Below are 12,022 nucleotides of genomic sequence, written 5' to 3' on the forward strand. Positions count from 1 at the left end.
TTTCACCGGGTGACAGGGCTGTCCTGCAGCCAGCCATCACAGCAGCCCCGTGGCTTTGAGGGTCTGCTCCATGTACATGATCCATCTCCAGGAGGGGTTTAGTGCCACCTGGGTGAAAGAGATCCACGCTGTGGATCCACCCTGGCATCTGAAACTACGGCTGCCGTGCGAAGAGGAGGGGACGGTTCAAATGTGGCCTGTCGGGACTGGAGGTTGCCTCAGTGTTGTACACTGAGGGGATGGAAGGAATTTCAGAAACGTTTTGACTGTGTAAATAAACATAGTTCTGGCAATATTTCCTTTTTAACCTTGTTTTTGGACTTTCAAATGGTTTTTATTTTGGGGAATGATTCTTTGTTTACAATTTTACCTAAGGAAGGGAACAAACTGAAAAGCTGATCCTCTGCTTGGGGGAGACACAACACTCAGTAGCTGTTCTGAAAAGAGCAGTGGCTCTGAAATTATTCTTATTTTGAGCTAGAAACACTGCAAACACCCAGTGGCTGAAGCTTGCCAGTTAAAATACAGCTGTATAGTGATACATACTTAGGTGGTGGCAGCTCTTGGGAGTTTCTTCTTCACCTCACCAGTGTTTATACCACTGTGAGATATTGTTATTCTGAAGTGCCTCCTGCAGCAGTTTTATTTGCATTAGCTTTATTTTTCAGTACTGAATTAGTAACCATTTAAAACTGTCAACCACATGTAAACAAGCGGTGTGTAAGTTATGAATAACAACTTACCTGGAATTACAACTGCCTGTTTGGATTGCACAAGGCTGGGCGCTGGGGGAGTTGTGAAATGACTGAATTCACTACTGCAACATTATTTCTGTTTGTCTGGCTTCTTGCAGCCAATTTGAATAAATACCCTGGTGCTCACATGATTCCCTCAGCCAGCGGTCCTGGGGGGGGATTGCTGGCTTCCCAAGTGTTGGAATATGCATGCTCGACTCCAGCCCATGTGATGAGCAACATTTTTTGCAGGCTCTGTCAAAACTGTGCTTGCTGACTGTGTAATTTGTCAGTTCTGACCAAAGATCTTGGATGGGGGAAGAAATACTATTATTAACTGATCTAATAATAAAATGTATTGAACAAGCATTTGGTATAAGGATTAACTCTTCAAACTGTGCTGGTGGGCTCTGATGTGGAAAAACGATCATGGAATCATGGAATGGTTTGAGTTGGAAGGGACCTTAAAGCTCCTCTTGTTCCCAAATATACCATGGGCAGGGATGCCTGCCACTATCCCAGGTTGCTCCAAGCCCTGTCCAGCCTGGTCTTGGACACTTCCAGGGATCCAGGGGCAGCCACAGCCCAGGCCTCCCCACCCTCACAGGGAACAATTTCTTCTCAATAACCCATCTAACAATGCCCTTCTATGACAGTGGGACGCCATTCCTCCTTGTCCTGTCACTCCAGGCCCTTGTCCAAAGTCTTTCTCATCTTCCTTGCAGGTTCCCTTCAGGTCCTGGAAGGCCACAGTTAGGTCATCCCAAAGGCTCTCTTCTTCAGACAGAGCAATCCCAGTTCCCCCAGGCTTTCCTCAAAGCAGAGCTGCTTCATCCCTCTGATCACCTCTGATCTCCTCAGGACTCATGCCCCACAGGTCCATGTCCTTCCTGTGCTGGGGACCCCAGATGACCTTTACTGGAAGCACTGATGGATGTGCAGACACATACAACTTTTAAAAAAACCCTGTATTTTTAATGCAGGAATTATCTAAGATATGCAGATTTACTTCTTTTAATTTGATCCCTTAAGGGCAAATCTGCTGTGTTCTCTGAGTAGGTCTTAAGGCTAATCAAGTTAATGAATTGTTGTTCAAGGTAACAACATGGAAGGTACTTGTGTTCCCCATGCAGAGCTCACCAGCTTTGCACATGGATTGTCACTGATTTGGGTTTTACTTCCCTGGAACACGAGGGCACTGCCAGCCTGTGGGGTTGCCCTGGTCCCTATGAAACGCTGATTTAAGCGTGTCACATCCAGCTACCTGCATTATGCAAGAGGGAAAGAATTTGCCTGATCGTAGTACTGTCAACACAAAGCGATTGCAGCAGTATAACAAAACAAGCTTCTAAAGTCTTGTTTAAATTGAATCTGGATTCTATTAAACAGTGTTAGTCCAGAGAGCCACAATAGCTCACTCTGTTACTATGGGCCGAGCAGGCTCCAGTTGCATCAGACTATTGTTTTTTATTGAAATCCTCTCTTCCATCTTGCACGTTTGTTATTCATTAATTCTAAAATATCAATCAAAAAGATAGGTGGCATCCTCTGGTCCTAAGTGGAATTTTCCTGGGTGGGATTTCTAACTGCTTTCACTGTGGCCTCGCCTTTTTAGTTTAAAATTAATAATTTTCCATTTGTGAGAGCCTGGAGCTAAGAAAACTTGCACCTAGAGCCTCTCTTTGACTTCTTTTTAATTCTGTGTGTGTGTAGCAGAGGCTGGTGCAGCCATCCATAGTTCCTGAGGTATGCCAGCTACTGTGTGGGAAGAAAATGTAATATATATGATGTCTTTCTGGGATGTTTGTGGCTTTATATAATTGTCCTGTCTACAGCAGTGGAATAATTCTTGAGAAATCCTTATCTGTCCATAGATCTCTGGTTTATAATGCTGCTGTTTGAATAGACTGTTTGAAGTCCTTGCCTTGGAGATATCTGCTGTGCTGTGTTCAGATTGCATGTTTCCCTCCCACAGTAGTTTTAAGTTGGAAACGCTTTTTTGTTTATAATAAAAGGAAGTTTTGGAAATATATTCTACATATGCCAAAGGATTGCTGCACTCTTTGGGCGATGTGGAATGTCAGAACTTCCCACATGTGCAAATTCGCCAGGGAAACATAGACAGATCCTGCCCAAAAGCTTGGATTGAAGAGGCTGTGCAGAAAGCTATTCCCAAAGGCTTCCTCTGTCATCCTGCTGGCTTCCATGGTGTTGTCATGCAGCAGGAATTTCAGGTATGGACAGGGATGTATGTAATGGATTTGTGTCACAGAAGAGCTCCAGGGACTGATCTGTGCCCTGTGTGTGACATTTTGGAGCTGTTAGGGTTGGTTATGGCCTTGGCTGTCTGGTTTTGGACTCTGAGGTACGTTCATGTCTATGATGAGCGGGGAGAAAAAACTCCAAACCCACATTTGCATCCTGAACAAGAAACTGGCAGAAAAAGACTCTCTGTAATGTCTTCAAACGGCTTTACAGTGCTGTGACCTTATAATTTCCCTTGAAGCACAGAGTCCTGAGCGTGCCAAAACAGGCATGTTGTGTGTCTAAAGTGTATTTACATCTGCTTTACATCACTGCAGCCACACCCACAGGATGGACCTCTCCATCCCACAGCTCCCAGTTTGCAGTGGGTGCAGCAGGGAGCTGGGCAGTGCTGGAGAGTGGCTGCACTGGGGCTGAGGCTCTCGGGTCTCCATCCCTGCTGCTCTTTTCTTCTGCTCTTCCACCTCTGCCCTGGCACCTCTTTCCCAGTCCAGCAGTGTAATGATGAATTCTGAACGGGCTGTGTCTTTATTAGATTCAGTTTCTAATTTATTATTATTTCTATTTCCAGAAAAGTTATTCTGTGGGAGGAATACAATAATTTTTGAAGTGTTTGGAACCCCCTGCAAGAGCCATGCCCTCACGTGCTTGGGTGACTTGTGCTTTGGCCACCTGGATTGTTCAAACATTTCAGTTTCTCTTAGCATGCTTATTCCTTTCCAGGTGTTAAAATTAACACAGAGGGCAAAGGGATTGTCAATAAATGTGAAAAATAATGTCAATAAAATAATAGCAGATGCCTTTTCAGGCGTGGGATTGCATCATGGAATTTGTTTTCGTGACCCAGACTGCAGGAGAGTTTACAGGATGGCTGAGCAGTGTCAGTAAAAGCCAGACAGTATTTTTACCAGTTAATCCCCAATATCCTAGAGCTGGAATTAAGGCCTCTTTTAAACTTTAAATGTAGGAACATCATATATCTCCTAGGTTTTGTGAGAAACCCTTAGGACAGAATCTCTTCTCTGCAGCATATTAGTAAATTTGCTGGACTTCAAGCTTCTCTTGTGGAGCACGCTGTTGCCCCTGGCAAGACTGCAAAATCCCAGGCTTACCTTTCCTTAAACCTGCTTTTCTCTGCTGTTAAGGTGACAAGCTGTGAGTTGTACTGTGGTGAAAAAATGAGTTAAAAACCCAGAGTCATTGCAGAGGATGGGCTCATCTGCTGTTCACTCTCAGGCCATGATGGTCAGAGGCACCTGGGCACCAGCAGAGCTGGTAGAGCTGAATGTAAATAAGGGCAGTCATAAAGCCCAGTGCAGGGATCAGTCTCTCTTCAGACTGTCTTTCATCTGCCAAGAGAGTTTAAATATATATATATATATTTATATACATATATATATTCCTGAGCCAGCAGTGGCTGCTGGACCAGTGTGTTTGAGCTGTATGTCTGTGCTGGGTTTGCCCAGGCCTTTTTCTGTTGTGTTTTTCCTTTGGCTGGGTTATTTGATCTCACCCAGGTGAGAAGATAAAAGAGACTGAAGGAAAATGGACTACCAGCCTGCAACTTCCTTTCTGCAGCTTAGCTATAAATGTAAATTGTGGGTTTGGGTCCAGGGTTCCCCACTTAAAACTGGCAGATGTTGAATACCAAAATTACACATATGTTGTTGATCAGCATTTTCCAAACCCACTGTTGTCTGTTAGATGATCAAAAGATCAAAAACAAGTATTTTGCTAAACAAAGGAGGCATAAGGAAAGCAGCAGTTTACCATAATACAGAAGATGCCTCTGGTTTCTCTGGCTCTTTGCAGCTCTTCCTTGGAGATTATGAGGATAGGTTTGGGGCTTTGGCTTTTTTGAGTTTCTTTTGTCTTTCCAGTCTAGAAAGTTCTGTTTCTTATTATCGTTGTTTCTGCTTTCCAGAGACCTAAGATAGCAAGTTGGCTCAGAAATTCTCTTTCTCATTTTAGCCACAGGAAATGTTGCTCCATACATTCAAAGTGCTTTTCCAGGTAGGCTTGTTTGGAATCCACGTGTTTTGGGTTACATGCTTTTGTTTGCACTGAGCTGGAAGTGGTTTCTGTGGGTTAGAGGGTGGGACTTTCTTCATTGCTTTGCAGGTTGGGGGAAATAAATTCAATTTTTATAGAGTCATCCAGAGTCCTTTTGTGCAGTCCTGCAGTGTGAGCGACACAAAGCCTACTGTATAAAAGACAGTGGTGTGATTCTGGCTTCCAGCTTTATCGCTGAAATATTTGGAGATTAAAAGCTGGAATTCACTTAGGGGTAATTTTAGGGCTTTAAAATAGAAAAAAAAAACCCTCATGTATTTTTTCATGTCATTCTGCACAGCCTTCATCAGAGCAGTCAGATGCATTGTGTTTACCTTTACTGATGCTTCCCTAACTGTTTTTCAAGAATGGATATGATGATGTGGGGTCTTTAAGGTGTATTTGATCTTGAAGTGCTCAGTGAGCTGCCATGTGTGATGTTACACACACCCCATTGTGCAGGAGTAGAAATAGGTAAGCATTTTATAGGGTTATAAGAATTAACATAAAAGTCTTCATTAATTGTGTGTGTGTGGGAAATAGATTTGTAGAAAATTTTTAAATCTTGACAGAAGGTTCACATAGTATGCATATGTATGTAAACTTTGAGATAAATGTTGACTGAGAAATGCTATAGAATAAGACAGACATTGTTGAGAGAGAAATAGAACTAGAAACAAGTTTCAAAAAATAGCCTTATGAAAAAAACTAAATACTTTAGAGAAATAGAACTATGAAAGATGCATTGTAATGAGACCTACAAGAGGTAATTTTAGATTATTAGCTTTAAGGCATTTACAGTGTGGTGTAGCAAAAGCTGATAAGCCAAGAAACACTTACAGTGCATTGTAATTAAGAAATAGCTTCTAATTGTAATAGCGTGAATTACAACCTCTGTATTGTCTCACCCTTCTCATGAGACTAAAAGTAGAATAAAGATTTTTAAAACACCTCTCAGTTACCCCCTCTCTGGGTCAGAAAAGAATGTAATCCAACATGTGTGAAGAAACCTGGGGGCTTTGGCTGGCAGGGCCCAGGTTGCTCCAAGCATGAGGAGGACAAGAGGAAGGGACAGTGCAGGGCAGGACAAGGGCTCCCGGTGGCTGTGCCAGGAGCCGCTCGGTGCCCGGCTGGCCATGCAGCCCTGGCACTCCTGCTGCCTCCGAGCATCAGCCCAGGTGTGAGGGAGCAGGGTGGGCTCTGGGGCTGCCCCCTGGGCCTGCAGGAGAGATGAGAGAGGAGGGATTCACAGAATAATCACAGAATCAGTCAGGTTGGAGTGACCCTCCAAGGTCATCAGGTCCAGTCTGTGAGCAGTCCCCTTGTCAGGCAGACACTGAGCGCATGTCCAGTCATTTCTTGAAATATCTGGGGGTGGTACTCCACCACCTCCCTGGACAGCCTCTTCCAATGCCTGACAACCCTTTCTCTGAAAAAATGTTCCCAAATTCCCAAACTAAACCTTGAGTAGTGACAAGACAACAGTTTTTTTGTTGTGGTGTAAAATCCCAGTTCCCAGTTCAGTAGATGAGTGTTGTGCTGGGAGGAAGGAAGGGAGTTTGTGTGAACTCCCTGTGCAAAGTGGCTCTAATAAAATGAGAAGACAGTCCTCATAAATACAGATTTGGCAACTGTTGAACTTTAGGAATGAGGGAGAATATTTGCTACTGGAAATCATCTTTAGATTCAGCAGCAGCTTGGACCCAGAGGATACTAAAGCTCCTGGACTGGTGCTAGGTGCTGTATTATTTCATACGTGGACAGTAGGTTAGTGCCTGAAAAATCATTTGAGCTTTGACAAGAGAAAAAACCAAACCAATCAGCACAGAAAAGTGAGATGCCAAAAAAAGACTGCAATTAGAAGTAAATACATTGGTGGGATTTTTTAAATTACTATTTGCTAGTCATGTTACATTCCAGAAGTCACAGTTAATAATTTATTTTACAGAGCAAGTCAGTCTAATGAAACTATGTAGCAGCACCTTTTATTGTGTGAGGAAAGCTCACCGTAGGTCTGTGTTTCCTTTCCCTAGGGTGGCAGTGCCTGAATATCAGTATTTTCACTCCCAGGTTTTTGGTAAAGTGCAAAAATATCTTTAAAAGGCACAGAGAAAACGTTTTATTGTCTTTCCAAAAAAAAGAAAGCAAAAAGCTGATGGATTGCAGAGAAGCACAACCAGAAATGAGTTTACCATCAGTTCAGAAAGGAGCTCAGACCTGAGATATGATTAAATGGTTAGAGCATGGGGACTGCAAGGGAAATGTTGGAAAGTTAAACAGTGAAAGAGCAGCATTAATATAAAGCTGTTTGGTCAAAGGGGTTGTAATCAATGCAATTTGGATTTTATTACATCAATATAAGGAATATTGCTGTCTCCCAGCACAGAGGGCAAGCATTAATCAGAAAAGGATGCTCACCTGTTAAACTGCCCACACTGCAACTAAAAAGGTGAAGTGATCCATGGAGTGAGGAACAGGGATATATGAGAAAAGTGGGATTATATTTTGATTAAATGAATCCATAAGGCTGTGACTGAAATGTTGCCATTGTTTTTTGGTGTCTCTTCAAATCAGTGCTGAGAAGGGTTTCAAAAAATTTGAATTTCCTTACGCAGAGGCATGAGAAGTGTGAAAATGTTCGCTAGAGAAAGAAATTTTCCTGTGTGCTATCAACAGAGGGGTAAAAAGTTTCAGTTCCAAACAGGTGAGGCATCAAAAATTGAAACTTTAATTTTTGTCCAGGAATTTCTTATCAGTATTTGTGTTAATCCCTCATTTCCTGTAGGAAAATCCCTCATTTCCTTTTTCCTACATGCATCCCTCCATGCATTCCTAAACAGATGCATGGAGGGATGTCTTCTCCTAATGTAGAAATCAGATTAGATTGGATAACAGCAGCTTCTGACCTGGAGTCATGAGGATGAATGAGCTGAAAGGAAGGAATAAATGCCTGAATCAAGGACTTGAAGGATCAGAACATCTTTCCTCTCCCTTTCCCTGTTCCTTCCTGGCAAGTAACTTCCCACAAATTACCTGGGGTGCTTTTCCTCTGCAGGCACTGCTGCGGATGGGGATTCACTCCAGGGCTCCTCTGGGAGTCCCTGGGGATGGCAGGAGGGAGCTGCAGCCTCTCCCTGTGCTCCTGAATTCCCTTTGCTCACAGCCACCGGCTTTTCTCACGCCACCACAACCTGGGGGAAGCCTGGGATGTTTATACACAGCCTTATTTATAATAACTCCTGTTTATTTTTGTGCATACGGAAAAGAATTTGTGAGTGAGCACTTGCATATGATTTTTTGTTGTTATTAGGAGTGGTTTTTAGTGGTTGGGGTGGGTTTTCTGTTTTTATAAGCTCAGAGAAATGCCAGGGATCAAAGAAAGGCGATCTGAAGGAGGGAGCCAAGTACAGAGACTCACTAATGCTTCTAAAATTCCACAGTAGTAGGACTAAGAAACCCACAGTCGTTCTATGAAGATCTCATCTGCTATTATTTTGTCAAAAATGCACTTTACAAAAACTGCCATGTCAATATTCAAAGTAGATGACTTCAAGCAATGACTGTTTTGGCTCAGTGTGCAGGAGCTGTTATTCTTTATAATGCTTACAGGATCTCAGACCTTGAAGAGCAGTGAAAGGAATGGTTTGTGCTCCTCAAAGAAACACGAGACAGTTAGGTTTTTTTTCCCAGGGCAGAAAATATTACTGTGTTAAGTTGGTTTATTGGGGTTGTTGTAGCCTGTTCCCTGTCTTTGCTTCCAAGAACCACCCCTGGAAAAAGCAGAATTGCAGGTTAAAGCTTGCCAGAGAACAGATTTGCTATCAGGCACTTTGAGGTTGTGCTTCAGCATTTATTTTGGATAAATTTCGGGGAAGGAAGTGAGTACAAGATTGATCTTGGCCTTTATAAATAGCACTACAAGCACCTCATATCATTTTCTGCATTGCCATGTCTTGAGTTACTTCGTTGCGCAGCAACACAGACCAAAAACTGCATTTTCACATAAAATAGCAGCTCCTCTATTTATTCATTCCTTATTGTCATGTTACTTAATTGATTTAAACGTGCTGGTGTGGATGTTTTTCACTCCCTACACTGCTTGTGTGGAAAATGACAGTGTTGGTTGAATTAATTCCCTGGAAACGTCAAAGGAGGAAGAACACTCTTCTCAAATGATGCATTTTAGTTACACCAGTACAGTTCTACTCAACTAATGACCCTTTTTTATACCAAAATAGTTCAGACTCAGCCTAGGAGTTACTTTGTGAAGTGTCACAGAGTTCCAAGGAACGCTGCAGCAAATGGAGTTTTCCCATCAGAAGGATTTAATAACAAACAAGTATTAGCTAGGCTATCTTAGTAAAGTTTTGTAAAGATGAAAGGTTTTTGCAGCTCTTCATTTTCCAAAACTTTACAAAAAGTTTCTCCTCCTGGCTCTCCTGTTGGCTCCATACAAAACACGTGCAGGATATTGTTTTTTCTCTGTCCCAATTCAAATTACCCCTTTTGAGTAATGCTCCTTGTGCAGGGATGTGGTGGGGCTGGGGGGCACAAGGAGGGAATAAAGAGATTTTTAGAGTCCTTGGTGCCAACAGCCGAGCATTTTAGCCACCTTTAAAGCCTGGAGGACAGAGTGGCTGCTGTTGATGTGCTGTGGGCTGGGTTTGCCAGGGATGGAAAGGACAAGGTGGGGACTGGGGTCAAGGAGCTGATGTTTCAGGCTGAGGCAAGGCTGGATTCTGCTTTCCCAAATCCATTTGCAGTGTCTGGTGTGTTGTAGCCTTTCCCCCTTTTCCTCAGTGTGGAGCTCAAACTGGAGATAATTTTACTGCATGTAACAAGATTGACAAAATAATTTTCCTGCACAGCACAGTAAGACATAAAAAGTGCCTTTTCAAAAGTACAATAAGCAAAGAAAAGATGTTTGTCCAGGAAAAGAATTGGAGGAATAATAGGAATAGGGAAATTACTCTGTTGCTTTAAGGTAGCTTTTAAAAATAGGAGTAGTCAGTTAATGCTCCAGCCTTTACCACAGTAAACATATAATTGTGAGCTGATTGTGGTGAATGCCTCAAACAACAGCCCCCATCAGCAGAAGTCTGAAGGAGAGAGCCCGACATCTGGAAGCCAGCAGCAGTCAGGATTTTATTAAGCAGCACTGCCAAATAAAATCCGAGCACTACTATAAATGATATAAAAATAAAGATTGGCTATGGCAAACATCTCGAGATGCCAGCAAGTGCGCCCGGGTTTGGAGCTCTGTGTGAGAGCAGCAGAGCTTTCCCAGCAGCTTTGGAGCCTGAGGGGGACATGGTGGGTAGGGATGTGGCTTCCTGTGCTGCTTGTCATGTTCAGGAGCTGAAGCTACGAGTGGAATAAAGAGAGAACCTGCAAATTTGCTCTTAGTGTGCCTGAATTATTTTTATTGGAAAGGTTTCGGCCACGTACAGTCTGTGTTGTGTATTACAGACCTAAAGCAAGGTTTATGGAATATGATTTTCTGTCTGTGAAGGAGGTTATGAGAGAGTGACCTTATCACAGGGAGCAGGAACCTGCCCTCTTCCACAGGCTGCAACTTGACACATTTATTTCCAGCGCTCGCCCTGTGGATGGAGCCGATTGAATGGGTCGATGGCTGTGACAGCCGTGTCTGGCTGCACTGGGAGCCAAGTCTCAGCGTTAGGGAGGGGATGCAGAGCTGACCCAGATGGGACCCAGCAGCCATTCCAGGAGTCTGGGGCAGTGAGGGTTTGGGGCAGCATCCCCTGGGAATGTGGGCTCTGGCACCACAGAAAATCAAGCACTTTGCCCTTCTGCACACTGGTGCCCTCCACTCTTTTTGGGGGACATTGGTGCCCCTCCGTGCTGAGCAGGACATTGCCCATCCAGTGGCAATCAAATGAACTCCTGTGAATTCAGAAAGCTGTGATTAAGAGCTCCTTCTCAGGCTTTGTGTCTAGAAATAGCCCAGAACACCACAGCGCAAAGTTCAAGGATGTAAAAGAAGTGCTATGTTAAATGAAATTCCGATCTTTCATTTTTTGAACAGGTTTTTGATACAGCTCAGCTTGATACAACCTGCTATTTACCAGCTTGGCCTTTAATATTGGATCTGCTTTCCAATTATGCTTCAATTCATACACCAGTTGCAGAGGGCGTGTGTGGGTGTACGTGTGAGAGAGGGAGATTGATTTTGTTCTTTAAAAATGTGAAGTCTGCACTAACTATGAAAACCCATCAGAATTTCTAGCACTTAAATGCCATTTCCTTTCTCAGTGTGCTACCAGCACTAAGTAATGTTCACGACATCTCTCTGGCAAGTGAAGGAGTACATGCTGCTTTTTCAGAAGTAGAATATTAATACAGATATCAGTGAAAACCAGGCTGCAGATCCTTTCCAGAAGTAAAGAGTTAAAGTGAAAGCTCAAATTATGACTTAGAAGCAAATGTATAAGGTCTGAGCTGTATTTTTCAGAAGTACATGAGTGAAAATGGAATAAAGACAGTACATGTTGCTGTGTGTCAGAGTCACCTCTTGTGTCTGGAACAGCAGATTTGGGGAACCCTTTTTGCCACCACTTTGCACAGAACATATTTGTATTCCTGGTCATTTTTCCCAGCCACTGTCTTTTTTGTGTGCTGTATTCCTGAGTCTTGGCAGTGCTTTGGTTGTCACTGTCTGAGAAGCCCAAAGGAATGTTCTCTGTCTGTCTGTAGTTCTGACAGGTCGTTTCTATTTCCTGCAGGTTTAAAGACCTATCTGATCTCAGGTCAGAAGGTGAAGGAGCCCCAGTGCAGCTGTTCTCAAATGTTGCTTCCTGGCTTGGAGTCGGCAGACGGAGCCAGGACACCGGGAACGTCGTCAGCCGAGAACTCCAGCGACCTGACCAAGACAACCAAACAGGTGGAAAAGCCCAAGGTGAGTTGTCCTCTCAAAGCCCAGCAGCACAGATCTCAAGGCAGGGCTGGGG

General features: G+C 43.4%; 1 protein-coding gene across 2 annotated transcripts in view; it reads left to right on the forward strand.

Moving 5' to 3' along the window:
• Window positions 1-12,022, forward strand: part of ADCY9 (adenylate cyclase 9) — an 83,167-nt gene that overhangs the window by 32,902 nt on the left and 38,243 nt on the right. For both annotated transcript variants that reach the window (XM_053991868.1, XM_053991869.1), the window contains exon 2: window positions 11,798-11,970. In XM_053991868.1, the coding sequence (XP_053847843.1) occupies window positions 11,798-11,970 (173 nt within the window). The remainder of the gene's footprint in view (window positions 1-11,797; window positions 11,971-12,022) is intronic.

The sequence above is a fragment of the Vidua macroura genome, chromosome 16 (genome assembly GCF_024509145.1).
Source record: "Vidua macroura isolate BioBank_ID:100142 chromosome 16, ASM2450914v1, whole genome shotgun sequence".
NCBI lineage: Eukaryota > Metazoa > Chordata > Aves > Passeriformes > Viduidae > Vidua > Vidua macroura.